A 17,952-nucleotide genomic window follows, 5' to 3' on the forward strand; every position below is an offset into this window, starting at 1 on the left:
GGCCGATACTTCAACTTCAGCATAATCAATGTGCATAGCCTTCACTCCGGAAGCACTAATAATTTCACGGACGCATTCTACGCTCAGCTTGAACGCGAGTACGGCCGCTGTCCATGCCACGGCGTCAAGATCGTCATAGGAGATTTAAACGCTCACGTAGGCCAGGAGGAGGAATTTAGACCGACGATTAAGTTAAGTGCCCAACAGTTGACAATGAAAACGGCCAACGATTCAATGGTTTCGCTACGGCACAATCTAGAGCGACTGAATCAACTGGATGACGTCCCAGCATACGCGTAGAATCTCAGGACAGCGTTGCCGGACGAGAGCTAGTTCGATGTGGCCCCTCTAGAGGCCTGCGTAAGAACAGTAAAAGCAGCCATCAATGACGCAACCGAGAGCACCATCGAGTACGCGATGGAAAGAAGTCGACGAAACGAATGGTTCGACGAGAAGTGAAGAACGATTTTTAAGGAGAAGAACGCAGCACGAGCGGTAATGCTGCAGCAAGGAATCCGGCAGAACGTGGAACGTTACAAACAGAAGCAGAAACAGCAGACCCGTCTCTTTCGGGGAAAAAGCACCACCTGGAAGAAGCGGAGTGTGAGGAAATGGAACTGCTGTGCCGTTCCCATGAAACACGGAAGTTCTACATGAAGCTCAACGCATCCTGCAACGACTTCGTGACGCGATCCGAAATATGCAGGGACGGAGGCCGCTTGACGGACGGACGTGAGGTGATCGTAACGTGGAAGTAGCACTTCGATGAGCATCCGAATGGCGTGGATATCGCAGGCACGGGAGACCACGACAGCGGAGGGGACGACTACGCCAATGCAGCAGAAGGCCGGAAATGAGCCATCTCCCAGGCTGAGGGACGTTAAGCTCAAAACCAACAAAGCAGCTCTGCCGTAATTCTGCAAAGTGACGTAAGCGCCATTCAAAATGTCGATATTTTTTGGTATGTTATATATAATATCTGGTGTAAAAATAACACTGTGGTGTGCCTGCTATTAGAATGCAAGATCTAGTCGTAATCTATCATCTATGGAAAGAAACTTAGAGGATGAGCAAGAGGTGTATGCATAATAACCACAAAATGGGCCAAAACTATCAATGTCGCTTACGTCACTTTGCAGAATTACGGCAGAGCTGGTATGGATGGTATGTATCGCAGCTGAACTCATCAAGATGGGCCCAGAAAAGTTGGCCACCTGTCTGCACCAGTTGTCCGGTTGACCAGCTACCGGAGGAATGGAAGGAAGGGGTAATCTGCCCCATTCACAAGAAAGGCGATCATTTGGAATGTGAGAACTTCAGAGCGATCACTATTTTTAATACTGCCTACAAAGTGCTATCCCAGATCATCTTCTGTCGTCTGTCACCTAAAACTGATGAGTTCGTGAGAAGTTGTCGAGCCGACTTTATCGACGGCCGTTCGACAACGGACCAGATCTTCACCGTACGGTAAATTCTCCAAAAATGCCGTGAATACTAGGTCCCAACTCATCACCTATTCATCGACTTCAAAGCAGCATACGATACTATGACAAATCATGGACGAAAACGGCTTTCCTGGGAAACTGACTAGACTGATTAAAGCAACAATGGACGATGTGCAAAACTGCGTAAGGCTTTCGGGTGATCTATCCAGTTCATTCGAATCTCGCTGGGGACTGCGACAAGGTGACGGACTCTCCTGCCTATACTCTTTAACAACGCTCTGGAAGATGTAATAGGGCATCGCGCCACTTGGGCGGTGGCTTCTATATTCGTCTGTTTTCCACTATAACTCAGTCAAATTTGAACCAATTGATACAACTTTTGGAATGTGATAAGATAGGTATAGTATCTACCCGTGTACAACATTTCAAGTCAATTGGTTCAAAATTGACTGAGTTATAGTGGAAAACAGACGAATATAGAAGCCGCCGCCCAAGTGGCGCGATACCCTACGACAATAATGTTTACATTTAACAAGTTGTGTGGTTGCGTCAACAGGTTCTTCGTCACAGCTTCTAGCTGAAAGAGTGTTCTTTAAACAGCTACGAAGCGCTGCTATTTTGTGTATTTGGCAACATTACAAAATGTATTGTATAAAAGCAGCTGTTGTATTGCCTGGGACTTTTACTCGATTTGCACATCTTCCGGCATTGAATTAACGTGCAATAAAAGCAACTCAAATAATTTCACAGCACAGAGATGGATAACTGTAAAGAATTTGTGTAGTAGCTATATATCCCGCTTAAAGTTTGTTTTGATAATAATGTTTACATCCGACAAGCCGTGTTGGTATACCAACAGATTCTTTATTACAGCTTCTAGCTGTAATGAAATCGCAAAACGGCCTTTAAAGCGCTGTTGGTTTAGGGATTTGTCAGTATAACGAATTGTACTGTATAGTAGCAGATGTTTTGTTAGTGGGGACTCCTATTCGATTTGCTCAAGTTTACACATTTTCCAAGAAATCTCCCGGAGTAAGAATAGAGTGGAGTAAAGGCAACCTTTACTGAAAACCGAGTTTGGTAGCTGTATGGTGCTCGTTTTGCAGTCGTATATTAGCTTACGATTTATATTTGACTAGCTTCCCTTTTATTCAGCTTTGACTGCTTTTATTCGATGGTTACACAACAGAAAGCAAATCACCGAAGCTCATAGCGCTGAAAATGTTAGTTAGATAAGACCCCAATCTTAAATGTAATCAAATGTATGTATGTATGTATATTTTCATCAGGAGCTTGTTATTCCAATTGATATCTTGGAGAGCAACACTCTGTTTGTTGCAGTAATTGAGTATTGAAGCTTCGTGTACTATAATATCTCAACAAAGCGACCGGTTCCCGTACTCACCTTTCATTAAGTCATTGTTGCGCCATTCAAAAACAGGTAGCATAACGATTTTACGACTCCGTGCATATTGGTTGTTACGTTTACTGTTTGTACATTTGTTGTAGGTTTCCTAAAAGCAGCATACGTTGCTCATGGCAATCGACCTAGGAATCACTGTCACGATTTTTACAACTTCCATAAATGTGCTCTAAAACTTTTATTGACGAGCATTTAGTGAAAAAACTAATGCGAAAAATGAACCTAACCCGCTAGCTACCGAACTAGCTCCAAAAATACCGCAAAGCCGGAAGATGAACAATATTAGTGTAATAATTTTATTTGAACAATAATTTGCCGAACAAATGTGTCTGGATCCACAGAGAGGTGTGAAGGTGTGAATTGTACGGATCTTCCGGCTGATTTTTTTTTGTTGCGAATGTGATACGATGTAAAGATCGAAAATAAAATCGTTCCCAGGGACTGTTTCACAAAGAAATGAACGATTGTTTCCATTTGAGTTTTTATTTTTATTGATTATCAGTTGGAATTTTCAGCTTTATTGGATTGGACATAAACAATTGAATTCATTGCCTCTTCCGCTTTTTTTTTTGGTTGAATTGGGTTTTTGTTTTTCATGGCATCATTATTGCTAGAAAGTTATGATCAATGCGAAAAATATTTCTCTTGGAAGTGGGACAGAATATCATTACGCTATGCTTGATGCAATAATTTATCTTAAAGTTCAATTGTCATTAGAGTTATGTACACAACAGTATGGACTTCTATGTATTTCGACTAACTGCCTTCCATGATTATCTAGGACGAGTATGTATAGAAATAACAATTAAGCCTTGTTCACTTGGCTCTGCTTTTTTCAGTGTGTACTTTTATAAAGTGATTGATATCCCAAAGATACGCTGGATGATGATGATGACTTCTATCACTGGACAAAGATTAATGTTTTACACTCAATTTTGAGTATGGTTAGATCAGTTGATCTTCTTTTGGGGGACAGTTCACCATGTGATCGAATTGAACATTTATTGCACATTTTATTTTTTTTTAATTTTATTCCGAGAAAGGGTTGTTCAGTAAGAATACGAATATTGGCCATCGGTCACGATAGTGTTTTTTATATTTTTCGCAGAAGTTCTGGCTTACAAGTTTGTTGATATTACTGTACACATTATACAACTTTAAAATAATTTTAATAATGAGTGAAAATAAATAATGAGGAAAATGGTTTTGCAATAAATAAACGGTAATATTTTAACTTTATGCATAAATTTTTCTAAAGTCTGAGTTGGCGGTGATGATCTTGCAACGTGGACACGTTTTCGAGGAATCCTGTTGGGGAATGGAGAATACGATTTTTTATTAGTGAAGTTGACTGGAGTGATTTGAATGCATATAGGGGAAAATGGAGGGGGGGTTGTTTTCGAAAGCTGTTGAACTCAGAATTGGCCTCAAATCCTTCACCACCAAGCTGATTTATACGCCCAAGTTTCAGGAAATTTATCCGACGAAAAAATCCCTCATGACGAAAAGAACAAACTTGCCGATAATACCAATCGTCACAATATGATTTTTCCGGTTTATGGAAAAACATACAATATTCATCTATTTCGTGAGGGGTCCAAAACTTGTTTTTTTTTTAAATCACGTACATCTATTATTTGAATCTCAACGTAAAATGTACCGAAATACTTTGTCGAAGACAGCAAGTGATCCGACACTTGTGAAAAAAGCTTAATTTTTTCAAAATGAGGTTGAATAAAAGGCTGCAGAAGATAGAGTAATATGATCCTAAAAACATCAATATTGTAAAGGTTTAACCGTTTGACTATTGTGGTCAAACATAGCATAAGTCTGGTGTGTAGCTTCCCTAAGAATCTGTCAACAGTAAAATCCATAAATAATAATGTTACAACATACCGTTTCGGTGATCCAGCATTCCTCGCAGAGATAGTGACCACATATTTTTGAAATAATTAAAGCTTTACACTTTTCCTGTGAATTAGAAAAATAACAGAGAAACAAAAAATGCAAGTCAATACATTATCTCCTCATGTCCTGGAATCTACGAGCTAACCTTACATATGAAACATTTGTAGTGTGGCGAGCCTTCCAGCTCTCGTATCCGAGCTTTGAGCTCCTCGAGCACTTGTGCCTTGGAGGCCGGTTCCGTCGGCTCCGAAGTGCTCACGTACGAATCGGAGTTGGGCGTTGTACCGGCCGTTCGGATCGTCATCGAGTCCGTGGCGGAATCTATTTCCACCGACGAAGTGGCCTCTTCCGTGCTGTTGAGGAAGCTGAATTTATTTGGTTGAAAGCAAGAAGACTACAACAGAGATGACAAACCTATTCTTTTCATCACGTCCCGCACCCATACCGGGGTTTCCATTGCAGGGATGACTGCCCAGTGCAGTCAGGGTCGTTTGTCGGGATCGCTTGATGCACTCCTCGTCGTCCGTATTATCTACGATGACCTCTTCGTCGTGGTCGGTAACCATGTCCTGGCTGTGGTCGTGATCTTGTTCGTAGTCGACGTCGATCCTCTGGTCGCTACTGGTCGGAGTCACTCGGGTTATCGAGTTGTCGGACGTAGCCGTACCTGAAGAGGCGATCGAGCGAAACAAGCGGAATTCAAGCTTCACTTCAATGAAGATTCCAGAGACGATAGGATGGATGGGTTGAATACTTACAGTTGAGGGGTAGATTTAGTCGGGTTTTCCTATCCCAATGGGGAACGATTGAACTAAGCGATGTGATGGCACTTTCTTCCATCGGGGGAAGCTTGGTCATCGGAGGGTCGGGTTTTATTGGGGCGTTGTTGTTATTGTTATTATTGTGTAAACTATTGTTTGTATGATGAATCACATTGGATGTCATGTTGATGGCTCCATTGGACGTTTCGTCTCCGTAACTTTCCACGTCGACAGTTTCGTCTTCATCTTGAGCTGTAGATTGACCGCTTTGTTGTTGCTGATGATGCTGTTGTTGATGTTGTTGCTGTTGCTGGAGAGAACAAAGATGGTCGTTGCAAAATAATTTACTTCTATTTTAATAGAATTATACATTGATTATTTTAAAATTGAGAATATCTTCGAACTTTTTGTTATGCAAAGTTATGCAGCATTTTTAGACTATACACCGAACCAACAATTTGGCTGATATAATAAGTACTATATAATACCTATATAGCCGACACGACACTGACCTTCCTCACACAATCTTCGATGTGCTGGGCAATTTCCTCCTGCGTCCTCTGCAACCGTCCGTGGCACACCGGGCAGGACTGGCAATTGAGGTTACCCAGCTGCAGTCCGAATCCATCTTCGCCGTCGAATTTTCGCTTCCGCAGCTTACCCCGGAGGCGATCCTGACGCTTGTTGCGAATATTTTTAAACGTCTACACGCGGGGAAAAGATAATCAAATTTAGGAAATTGTGTTACAATTCCAATCCGCTCTCGGAAATTAGGGTGTGTAAAGTGTCAGGTCAGAGCTATGTACGTACCTCCCATCGGCTGGTGCGTCCTTGGAGGGTGTTCTGCATCGCGTGCATGTCTACGCTGAGAGTTCGCCGAAGTTCGAGTCGTTCCGCTGCCGAGCTCATTTTGGTGAGCCGTGTCAGTTCGGCGGAGAAGTGGGTCTCTAGGTCACTTGGTGCCAGCTGGATACCACAGATGGGGCAGGAGTTGGGAGGAGGCGTTCCGACGAAGGCCTTCTTGGGAGGGCCGATTCCTGCAAGTGGATAAGAATGAAGGCTTATTTCATAAGCGAATGGAATTCTGTAGGAACTAGTGAATAAATCGCTTTAAGAGTAACCAAAGATTGGTCAAATTACAAGAAAAAAAAATCAAAAAGAATTCACAGAAGAAACTCTGGAAAAAATATAAATAAGGAACATATAAACATCGCCAATTGTAGAACACTGTTTCTGAAAATCTATATATATATATATAGGGGCATCTGGGGTAATACGCACTGTCGAGGCAAAACGCACCCCCTTTGTTTTTCAGAGATTATCGGTTTCAGAGCTTTGAAACCTTATCAGTCTAATAGAACGTCTTAATAAATGAGCATCTGGAAAATTTTACATATCTGCATTACGTAATTAGTGAGAAAAATGAATAAAATTGAAAAGCACGATTCTGATGTAACTTTCCCGATCGTTTGTCGAATGATTTGATGGTGAAAACCGACCAAACATCTAATACTGTTATGTTTATTCAGTTCATTGAGGGCAATGCTAAGCAGAGGAAAAATAACTTCAACAGTTATCTACGTAAATTATATGTTTTAAACTATTTTATTTTTTGCTATTGATTGGGGCAATATGCACTCCATTGGTTGGGGCAAAACGCACCTATAGAAAACAAGCTGTAATAATATCTATGAGTGCTCTGTAAGTAATCGTAAACTAAATTGAGCTATTGTTTGTCTTAAAACCTTATAAAACATGCATTTTGTCTAAGAAGTAAAAAGATTTCTAAACTCGACGGTGCATCTTGCCTCAATGTTGTGGTGCGTCTTGCCCCTTTGTTTGAGTGCATCCTGCCCCATTGTTGTAGTGCATTTTACCCCGAGCAAGGGTGCATACTGCCCCGCATAAACATACGAAGCCGTAATGTTAGTCTTTACAAAAAAACTTTATTTTCAAGAACTGAACTGTATTAAGGCTGAAATTTTGTTTGGTTTCTCTTAGAATGAAAGTATGTGCAATGAATGCATGCATTAAACCAATAAATTATTGCCTTTTTATATGCATTTGGACGCATCTTCCTTAAGTGGTGCGTATTACCCCAGAATCCCCTAAATGAGTTTGAAGTCCCTTTGAGGCAACAAAACTCAAGAATGGATGAACCAATCAGAATAACCCTTGCATGGTTCGATTCGTATTCATGACGGCTATGTTTATAAGAAGTAAAAGTTGTGAAAATCAGCTTAAAAAGTTAGAAAATCGATAAAAACCTGCTTTTTTTATGAACTGGGAAGAAAATCAACACGATCGCAATAAAACCGATCTAGAGTGAAATGAACTCAACAGTTGTCAAACCACCACAGCATGGCAAGACAAAGTTTGCCGGGACAGCTAGTTTTATTATAAATCATACTTAAGTAACTTTCGCTCAACGTGTCACGATATTGCTCCAATTAGGTTAGAAAATTATACATATTTTACGTCAAAAATATTGATTGAAAATGTTGTACCGCTGATGACACGAAAACTGCACAACTGTTAAGATACATGTTAAGAAATTGCTGTTACGAAATAAGCTATGCTGGCAAATCGACCACAACTATTAAAGTCACACCAAACTTACAAGAACAGGAAGGATGTTCTTAACCTAGTTCTTAACAGTTTAACATGGTTTAAAATCACATTTATTTTTCACAAATATTTTTCTTATCACACTGTCATTATGCATCTAGGATCCAATTGTTGAACACTGGCATAGCCTACGAAGTTATCATGACTGCCAGATATTTTTTTTCACTTTACCTAACCGTGCATTTCAAGGGGTTTCAAGGGCTTTAGGAAGGATCCAGGGGTTTTCAATGGGTTTTAAGGGCGTTCCAGAGGTGTTCCAAAGGGATTCAGCATGGGATTCAGAGTGTTAAGAGGAGTATTTCAGGGTGTTCAAGGGGGTTCAGGAGCGATCCACGGGTTTTCAAGGGATTTCAGGGTCGATCCAGGAATGTTCTAGCGGGTTGAGTGGGTCACATGGATTTCCAGGAGCGTTTCAGGGGCTTTCAAAGGCGTTCTCTTCTTCAATCGTTTTCGCTTCTAGTCAAATCTTTTTAGTCATTTTTTGCATGTTCAAAACGATTTCAGTCCACCGAGCTCTCTCTTCAACTGAAAAGCGATTGCTTGTCATTTGAATGAATTGTCACTCAAATGACTAACTGGGCACAAAACACAAAAAAAAACACTGAAAAAAATCCGCCAGAGTGAAAAATTATCGGGTCAAATTTTATCAAATGTTTGACAACTGTTTGAACCACACCGGATAACTGTCGGGTCTATGTTGGGTTTGGTGGCCAAAATAAAAACAGATCAATGATAGGTTTAGGTCGGATTATACGTCATCAATAACGAACAAAGCTTGAAACGTTCAACAATTAGCGAGTATCGTCCAACATTAGGATGAGTGAGCTTTAGGAAGCGTTCAACATTTGGGTTACAGACTTCCCTTACAAATGTTCTATTTTCTCTTAGAAAATGGAATTTACGGGAACACAAATTTAATGGAAAGTATAAGGAATGAGTGGATCTAGACGTTCACAGGATATTTTTCAACAAGTGGAATAATGCACGGAAAACAAACGAAAACAAAAATGCCAGTACTAACCGTTCAACAATTGGCGAATTACCTTATTAGGGTTTTTATTTACGGTTTTTTTTGTCACAGTAAACCCATGAAGCAATCTAAAGTTCGATAAATTTTTGATCTATAAATACCATCCAATTGTAAAATCTGTCATAATCGATAATCGACAGCACACACATGTAAGATAAACAGATGTGTTTATAATGATGCTTAAACCACGACGTAATTATCGCAAAACCTAAACTTTTAATTAAAAGCTGATTTGTTTTTAATATCCGATTATCACCCTTGGTGGTAACCGTATTATGATTGACATGGTTGGACTAATGTGTCTGAACAAACATGTTCAAAAACTGCAGTGAAAAAAGTAAACGATTGGGCGCAGTTCACAAACTAAAAAATGGCAAAAATCATAATCGTCAAGCCATCACTACACGCAAATGTCTGGAATCAAATGACTAAAACACGCCAATTACAGGTGACCGCAAAAAGTGTTCGCTCTCCCCTGAGCGACGGCACTTCCGCCTTCTTCGACCGCTTCGAAGCGAGTGACAGTTTTCTGCGGTTGATTTTTCAACTCGACTCCACCAAACCCCATTCGGCAATCTCTGCGCCACCACCACATGTCCGGCGGCTGCAAGGCGGGAAAGGTGTGAATCCATTCCAACACAATCTAATCTGGTACTGCTGCTGTTGTTGGCACTGAATTTAATGAAAAACTGACCCCTCTCAATTGCGTCGATGTCGTGGCGTTTTTCGAAGGGATCCAAGCCCAACCAGCTCTGAATGGTTGTTGGGCACTTGAAATATACGCACACATGGTAGGGGGACCAAGTGCCAGATCTCCATCAGGATTGTTAACAGCAATTATCGTAATCGTCTTTGCCGATGTCGAAACAGCAGGCAGCAGGCTACTCTGCTGGCTGGGTTCGAGGCAAACCAACAACCATGCCACCCTACTGTTGCCGGTTCGCCACAAAGAGCTATAGTTACAATCAAGCTCTCTGAGAAATTCTTTCGGATTAGCATAGTACAGGAAATAAATCTAACGTGAAAGTGTTTTATGTTCCGAGCCATTTGTGCACTCGTTTGCAATAGATGTGGCAAAACAGCACACATGCCTTATCCCAAATTTGGGTGTTTGTCGATGAAAGGAAGAATCGTAATATGTCGTCACGAGAGCCACTGCTACTACTACTAAAAATTTTCCTATTTTGTTTGGGTGGCAACTGTGCATACCTTCTTCTTCTTTGTTTTTGATGTTCGTATACAAACATGTAGTACATTTCTATCCAAATGTTTTCCAAGAAAACTGTATGTACAAAATATGAAATGATAAGCAACCAAACTTGACAACTGAAGTTGAGGATATCACACTGTTTTGTTATGTTTATTTACAGAGTGCAATGCACAACATTCTTTTAAAACACAGACAATTATTTTCTACTCGACCTACCTATAATGTCGGTAGGTGACCGATAGATAAGATCAATGAATATGCAATTTAGAAGCCAGCACAACAGAGTTGCATGTAGATTGTTCATTCAGCATGGGCAAAGCTTTCGGATACAAGACAGATTCATAGCAAAGCATAAGCATGGATAACCGCACACATAGTTAATTTCGTGATTGTCCGGAACAATCGAAATTACCCAGACTAATGAGTGAGGCTTGAGACTAGCTGATCACTCTCAATGTAGAGTTCAACATATAAAAACATAATAACAGCATTGGCCACGTCCTTGTCACCATCGTCAGCACCACGCTAATGCGTAATACAAAAAGTGGCATATTTTACAAAATACAACAGCGCGTCTCGTGGGTTCAAACAATCGAAAAAGAGAAAGAATGTTAATTCGACAACTAAAAAAAATCCTCTAGAGATTCCTCTTGGAATTCCACCAGAGATTCCTCCAAGTATTCCGCTAGAGAGATACAGGGGATGGCCAAAATGTTTGAGATAGGCAACTTTTTTTCTCTCACAAAAATGTTCAACATGCTGTAACTTTTCATAGAGTGCATTAAAAATTCTCAAATTTTGACTGTTTGTTCACCTATTATATGTGCATGATTGGTACAAATTTAAGCTCGATTGATTAACCTTTCGCGAAGTTTGAATCGTTCTGGTAAAACGCTATTTTTTTTAACAATTAATTTTTGAATTGTCATATCTCGGAAACCAGTGAACCGAATTTAATTGAATTTTTAACATTTATCAACAATATATTGATACTTGACACGAAGCTATAAAATGTAATATTTTCTCACGATTAATAAAGTTATACCGGTTCGAAATGTTCACCCATATAGAGGAAAATAAGTGAAACATACAATATCATACACAAATTACTAAATGAATAACTTCAATCCAAATAGGCTCTTACACATCTTATCAGAGATATCTTGAGAACAGAAGCAGAAAATCTTTGGATCTCTCTCTCTCCTCTTCTTGGCGTAACGTCCTCACTGGGACAAAGCCTGCTTCTCAGCTTAGTGTTCTATGAGCACTTCCACAGTTATTAACTGAGAGCTTCCTCTGCCAATGACCATTTTGCATGCGTATATCGTGTGGCAGGCACGAAGATACTCTATGCCCAAGGAAGTCAAGGAAATTTCCTTTACGAAAAGATCCTGGACCAACCGGGAATCGAACCCGTCACCCTCAGCATGGTCATGCTGAATACCCGTGCGTTTACCGCCTCGGCTATATGGGCCCTGTGGATATCAACACCAAAAATTTAATGACAATGATGTAAAAAAATACATTTTTTCAAGAAAGATCAAAAATTTTCAATCCATGTTTACTTTTTTCAACGTTTAAAAAGTACATATGTTTTAATGACATGAGAATATTTTTTTTGTTTTTATTTTTGTGTATTTTAACTAGTTGCTAATTCTACACTCAATGACATGTAAAGCATCAATGTATTGTTGATAAACGTTCAAAGGTTCATTAAATTCGGTTCACTGGTTTCCGAGATATGACAGTTCAAAAATAAGTTGTCTAAAAATAGTGTTTTACGAGAACGATTCTTGTTTTGCGAAAGATTAATCAATCGAGCTCAAAATTGTACCAATAATGCACATATAGTAGGTAAACAAATAGTCAAAATTTGAGAATTTTTAATGCACTCTACAAAAAGTTACAGCGTTTTGAACTTTTTTGTGAGAGAAAAAAAAGTTGCCTATCCCAAACATTTTAACCACCCCCTGTACCTCAAGGAATTTCTCTGGAGATTCCATCGGGGATTCCTCCACGAATTCTTACAGGGATTCCTCCAGGAATTCCTGTAGGGATTCATCCTTAGAGTTCCCCAGTGATTTTTCAAGACAAACTTCAGAAATTCCTTCATGGATTTCTCTAAGGGATTCCTCATGGAATTTATGCATGAATTCCTCCAGGAGTTCCTCTGGAAATTTCTAAATAGTTTCTCTAGGAATTCCTCCAGGAATTTCACCAAGAATATTTCCACGAATTAAACCAAGAATTTCTCCAGGAAATCCTTCAGGTATTTATTTTTGAAATTCTTTCAAGAACTTCTTCAGTAATTCCTTCAGGAATTTTCCAGGGATTCCTCCGGGAATTCTTTCAAAGTTTCCTACAAGAAAGATTCCTCCAGAAATTCCACCAGGAATTCACCAGGAATTTCTTCAGGGATTCCTTTGAAGATTGTTACAGAGATTCCTACAAGAATTCTTTCGATGATTCCTCCAGTAATTTATCCAGAAATTCCAGTCACAGACTCATGAAGAAATTATTCATGGCATGATTCCTCGGAAGTACCTCAAGAATTCCTCTTGAAATTTCTCTAGGAATTCATCCAGGAATTTCTGCAGTAAGTCCTCCAGGAATTTCTCCAAGGTTTCCTCCAGGTATTCCTGCAGGAATTTCTCCTGGAATTCCTTTGGAAATCCCTCAACGAATTCATCCAGGGAATACCCCTGGCATTCATCCTGGAATTTCTACAGGAATACTTCCAGGAAATTCTCCAATTATTCCTTCAAAACTTCCTTCAGAGAATTCTCCCAGAATTCCTTTAGTGGTTTCTTCAGGAATTCTTCCAGGTATACTTTCAGAAATCCCTCTTGGAATTGCTTCAGGCATTTTTCCAGGAATTTCTCAAGGATTTTGTACTAACTATGTTATCGAGGAGGTAGTCCGAAGTGTTCAACTCCGTGGTTGCGATACGAATGTATTTTATTCAAGTCTAAGAAATCTATTGAGCCTTAATTCTAAGCTTCATAATTGGTTTCACAGAGATAAATCGAGAGAATGAGAGAATCGGTAAATAGGAGGCGCATGGTAACATCGATATGCGTTAAAATTATATTGCCAACCCGTCGGTAAGTGAAATTCGAGAATTATTTAGCCTGGGAATATTGAGCTTGGGAAAAGAGCATCGTTGGCGGTTGCAACATGGGCTATTGCACTTGGGTGTTCTTGCCCACGTTGCAAGACCTTGACGATGGGAATTATTGTTGCTGTGCCACATCTGTTGGCAATATGCAACTCAACTAATTTATGCACTACAATTTCACCAAGAATTCCTCTGGAAATTCCACCAGGAATTCGTCCAAAAAAACCTCCAAGGATTCCTCCAGAAACTTGTCTAGGAATTTCTCTCGTGAATCTTCAAGCGAATTCTTCAGACATTTCTCCAAGGATTCCTCCCATATTTCCTCTAAAGATTCCTCCAGGAATTCATCTAGGAATTCCTCCAGGCAGACCTGCAGAAATTCCTCTAGAGATTTCTCCTTCAGAGTTTGCTGGATTGCTGGAAAAAGATTCAGCGATTGCTCCAGGAGTTTATTCAGGGATTGCTTCATGAGTTCCTGTAGTGATTCCTCTAGAAATTCTTCTCTTGATCTCTTAAAAATATATTGAGAGGATCGGTAGAAATTTCAGAAATCCGTTCATCATCTTTTAAAGGGATTCACCCAAGAATTTTTCCAGAACTACCTGAATTGATTCAAGGATTTCTAGAGGAATTCCTACAGAGATTTGTATTGGGATGCTTTAAGATAATTTAAGAGGGAGTTCTCCAAAAAGTCATCCAGGAATTCTTTCACAATTATCTCCGAATTTTTTTTAAGGAGTTCATCCACAGATTTATTCAGGAATCTATCCATTAATTACTTCCAATTTTCAGATTTTTTTTATGTCCTTATATAGCCATAAAAATTTTCTGAGGGGGGCTGCCCCCCAGCCTTTTCTCTAGCTACGCCAACGGTTCTGGCATCCAGCGGCTGAGTTTGAAATGCTACTCCTCCGGGAGCTATGCCTAACGTGACAGCCACACTACGGTGGATAGGGGACTATAGGCCAAAACCTAAAAAAACGTACCTAGCAGAAACCGAAAATGAAAGAATACTTATGGATTTAACTACAATGACTTTTAGCGCAAAACAACGGACAAGAATTGGAACTTGTTGTACTAAACCTAGCCCAGCAGGGTAAAGTGGCACGACTAGCCAGTGCAATGAAGCTTGAGATCATAAGACTGAGTGAAGTCCGTTGGTCGAACTTAGGAGAGCACACATTGGCATCGATTCAAATTCTGTTATGGCAGATATAGTATATATACTGCTATAGTACATGTATATATTCTGGCTTACGAGGTGAACACATGCCTCGTCACCGTGCCGACGTGATATCCAGATCCTCATGGGCGACTTTAACGCGAAGGTTTTATTTTATCTGTATTAACAAGATTTTTAGCCCGAGGCTAGTTCATCTCGGATTCAACGCGGTGGTTGGTTATGACAACTAGGATTATGAGCACGTCATGGTCTCGGATAAATGAGCGAGAACAAAGAGTTGTTTGTAGAGTTTCGTGGTTACAGTGACATGGTGATTGGGTGATCGCTCTTCCCGAGCAGAAGGGAATAACAACAGTATAAGAAACTGTGTTATTTGTGCAAAATAACTGAATAATAAAATCGATTATTTTTAAGTTATTACCATAACATATTGTGTTATAAACTTGTCTGTCATAAGCGGCAAAATAACAAATTCCATAACAAAAAAATGTTCCTGGAAAACCATTTCAATAACTTGTTTTGTTAGTTTCATTAACAACTTAATAATAATGAATTCGGAAAACATTTTAATAACCAATTTTGATATTAATAAGTTATTGATAATAATCGTAGAGCAGAATTTGCTATGATATCAAACGCGTTACTGAATAAGTTATAATACTTATTATATAAAATTATTCGCTTTGTCTCATAAACCCGCCAATAACATGAGGCTCATCACTCTGACGTGAGAAATATTTTCAAATGATCGAAAAATACTATATTCAGCTTTTAATTCATTCTAAGAGATTTGAAGTCGCAAGATAATCGAACTTTGGTAATTTCTATATTATCAAATACGACGAGCTTCGATTTACACCTGTAATTTATGAACTGTTATATTTCAATTGTTTTCGGAGCACGTGTGACCTTTGTTTTTTTCAGCACAGAAGCAGAAGAATTTTTTGAATGCCCACCAGTTTTGCAGAAAATTTTTGGGATATTGGAAATATTGTACAGATTATTACAATTTTCCTGGAAAGATTGTTTTAGTTTAGCCGATTTTTCCCTGTATTCAAGATGTATGTCGAATATTCCTCCTGGATTCTACAAGAATTCCTCCAAAAAATTTGCTATAATTTCTCCTGAAATTCCTCTGATGATTCCTACAGGACTTTCACCAGAATTTTTTGCAATATTTTTTTCTAAAATTCCTCTATTTATTCCTCTAAGGATTCCGTTAAAAACTCCTTTTACGTTTATCAAATGACTCTGTCATAAAATTCTTTCAAAAATTTGTCGACAGATTTAATCATAAACTTTTCCATAAACGACTCCAAAAATCTGCCAGAAATTTCTCCGAGAGTTCTTTGATGGAATCTTTCATAGATTTACAAAGACTCCTCTAGAAATTCCTCCAGAATCCTGCATAGAATCCCTTCAAGGGTTTCTTCAGAATTTCCTGTGATCATTAGTCCTCAAGTTCATCTTAAGTTTTCTCTGAAAATTTCTTTGAGGATTTCACCATGAGTTTTTCCGAAGGATTCTCCAGGAATTTTTCAAAAGATTCTGCCAAGAATCCTAATAATTTCTAAGAAAATTGCGCCAGTAGTTCTCTTGAAGACTTCTCCAGGGATTTATCGAAAGGTTCCTCCAGAACTTCCAAGTGCTTATCCGAAAATTATTTAAGGAACTCTTAAAAGGAGTCGTTTAGAAATTTCCTTCTTAACTGAATACAAAAATGGAACAACACACAGGGACAGGTCATAATTGTCGAATTGTTGCTGTGATTTCAAAACTTGTTACTGTTGTGCTATTGCTGATAAGTTGATCAATAGTACAACAATAACTAAACTTGTACTTCAACAAAACATGTTATTTAAATGTAATTTAGTTAATGTATATCAATAGCTTGATTATAACAAAATGAGATTGTCCAACAAAATTTGTTATGAAAATGCTATGCCTTGATAATTTAATAATAACAAAACAAGATATAAAAACAGGTTATGCGATATCGTAGTTATTAACTTGCTATTCTCCTCTGCTCGGGTTTCCCTATCGATCAGTGTACAAACTGACATGGGTTTCTTGTGATGATGTCACAGAAAATCATATCGACCACATCTGCATCAGCCGAAAATGAAGCCGGAGCCTTCTTGACGTACGGATCAGGCGAAGCGCCGACAATACCTCCGATCATCATCTCCTAATCGGCGAGATGATGCAGTAAATTTCTAGGATCCATCAAGAGGAGGAGAAAATATGGTGCTGGTTCAACAAACGTCGACTGGAGCACGCTGCAATGTAAAAGTCCTTCGTAGAGGAGCTGGAGAACCATGCTGCGATTATTCCGGAAGCTGGAAGCGCAGAGGATCAATGGAGCGCCATCAAGAACGCCTTCATCGCCACTGGCTAGAATAATTTGGGTGAGCTACGCACCCGAAGAAAGCAGTGGATCACAGATGATACCTGGAGAAAGATAGCGGAGCGAAGAAACGCCAAAGCCGCGATAGAGCGAGTGAAAACACGAGGAGCCAAAGCCGTAGCCCGTCAGCGCTATTCGGCTCTCGAGAAGGAAGTGAAACGCTCATGTAGACGGGACAAAAGAGGGTGGGCGGACTCCTAGCCGACGAAGGCGAGAAGGCCGCAAACACCGGTTACATCCGTCTCCTCAACGATGTTTTACGTCGCCTTAGTGGGACTAAGATGAATACTACGATGCCCGTGAAAGACATGTCTGTACAGTTATTGACCGACCCTGCTGACCAGTTGAAACATCACGCCATCGACACCTGTGACGTGTACTGTGTATCTTTCTCAAAGTCCTCTGCAAAGTTTGACGCAACGGTCCTGTGTGCACCATATTGTCATGCTCCGTATCATCCTTGAGCAAATCAATGAATTCCAAGATTCTCTCAAATTGGTGTTCATTGATTACGAAGAAGCTTTCGACCGTCTCAATCACGAGAACATGTGGGAATCCCTCAGGCGCAAGGGTGTCCCTGTGAAAATTATCGGCCTCATTGAAGCACGCTACAGGGCATTTTCGAGCAGAGTGTTGCACAGCGATGTCTTGTCCGACCACATCCGGGTTGTTGCTGGTGTGAGGCAAGGATGTATAGGGCACTGCATGAAAATCTCTCCTTCTCTTTCACTCTTACAGACATTTTGCCACGAAACGTCAAAGTCCCATACAAAATCAAAACAGTGCAGTGCCCTATACTATCACCGCTACTGTTCCTCATCGCAATCGACGAGATCCTG

The 17,952-nt window shown here is 39.8% G+C and overlaps 1 protein-coding gene across 7 annotated transcripts in view; it reads right to left on the reverse strand.

Annotated features, from left to right (window-relative positions):
* Positions 1-3,341: 3,341 nt before the first annotated feature.
* Positions 3,342-17,952, reverse strand: part of LOC109402290 (protein Teyrha-meyrha) — a 98,654-nt gene continuing 84,043 nt past the window's right edge. For 3 of the 7 annotated variants that reach the window (XM_062860847.1, XM_062860846.1, XM_062860848.1), the window contains 7 exons: positions 6,348-6,574; positions 6,050-6,241; positions 5,535-5,847; positions 5,191-5,443; positions 4,922-5,141; positions 4,765-4,839; positions 3,342-4,176 (listed from right to left, as the gene is read on the reverse strand). In XM_062860847.1, coding sequence (XP_062716831.1) covers positions 4,105-4,176; positions 4,765-4,839; positions 4,922-5,141; positions 5,191-5,443; positions 5,535-5,847; positions 6,050-6,241; positions 6,348-6,574 — 1,352 coding nt within the window. In that variant the 3' untranslated portion in view covers positions 3,342-4,104. The remainder of the gene's footprint in view (positions 4,177-4,764; positions 4,840-4,921; positions 5,142-5,190; positions 5,444-5,534; positions 5,848-6,049; positions 6,242-6,347; positions 6,575-17,952) is intronic. The other 4 variants (XM_029857185.2, XM_029857184.2, XM_029857186.2 and 1 more) reach the window with 2 other exon arrangements.

Source organism: Aedes albopictus, chromosome 3 (genome assembly GCF_035046485.1).
Source record: "Aedes albopictus strain Foshan chromosome 3, AalbF5, whole genome shotgun sequence".
Lineage (NCBI taxonomy): Eukaryota > Metazoa > Arthropoda > Insecta > Diptera > Culicidae > Aedes > Aedes albopictus.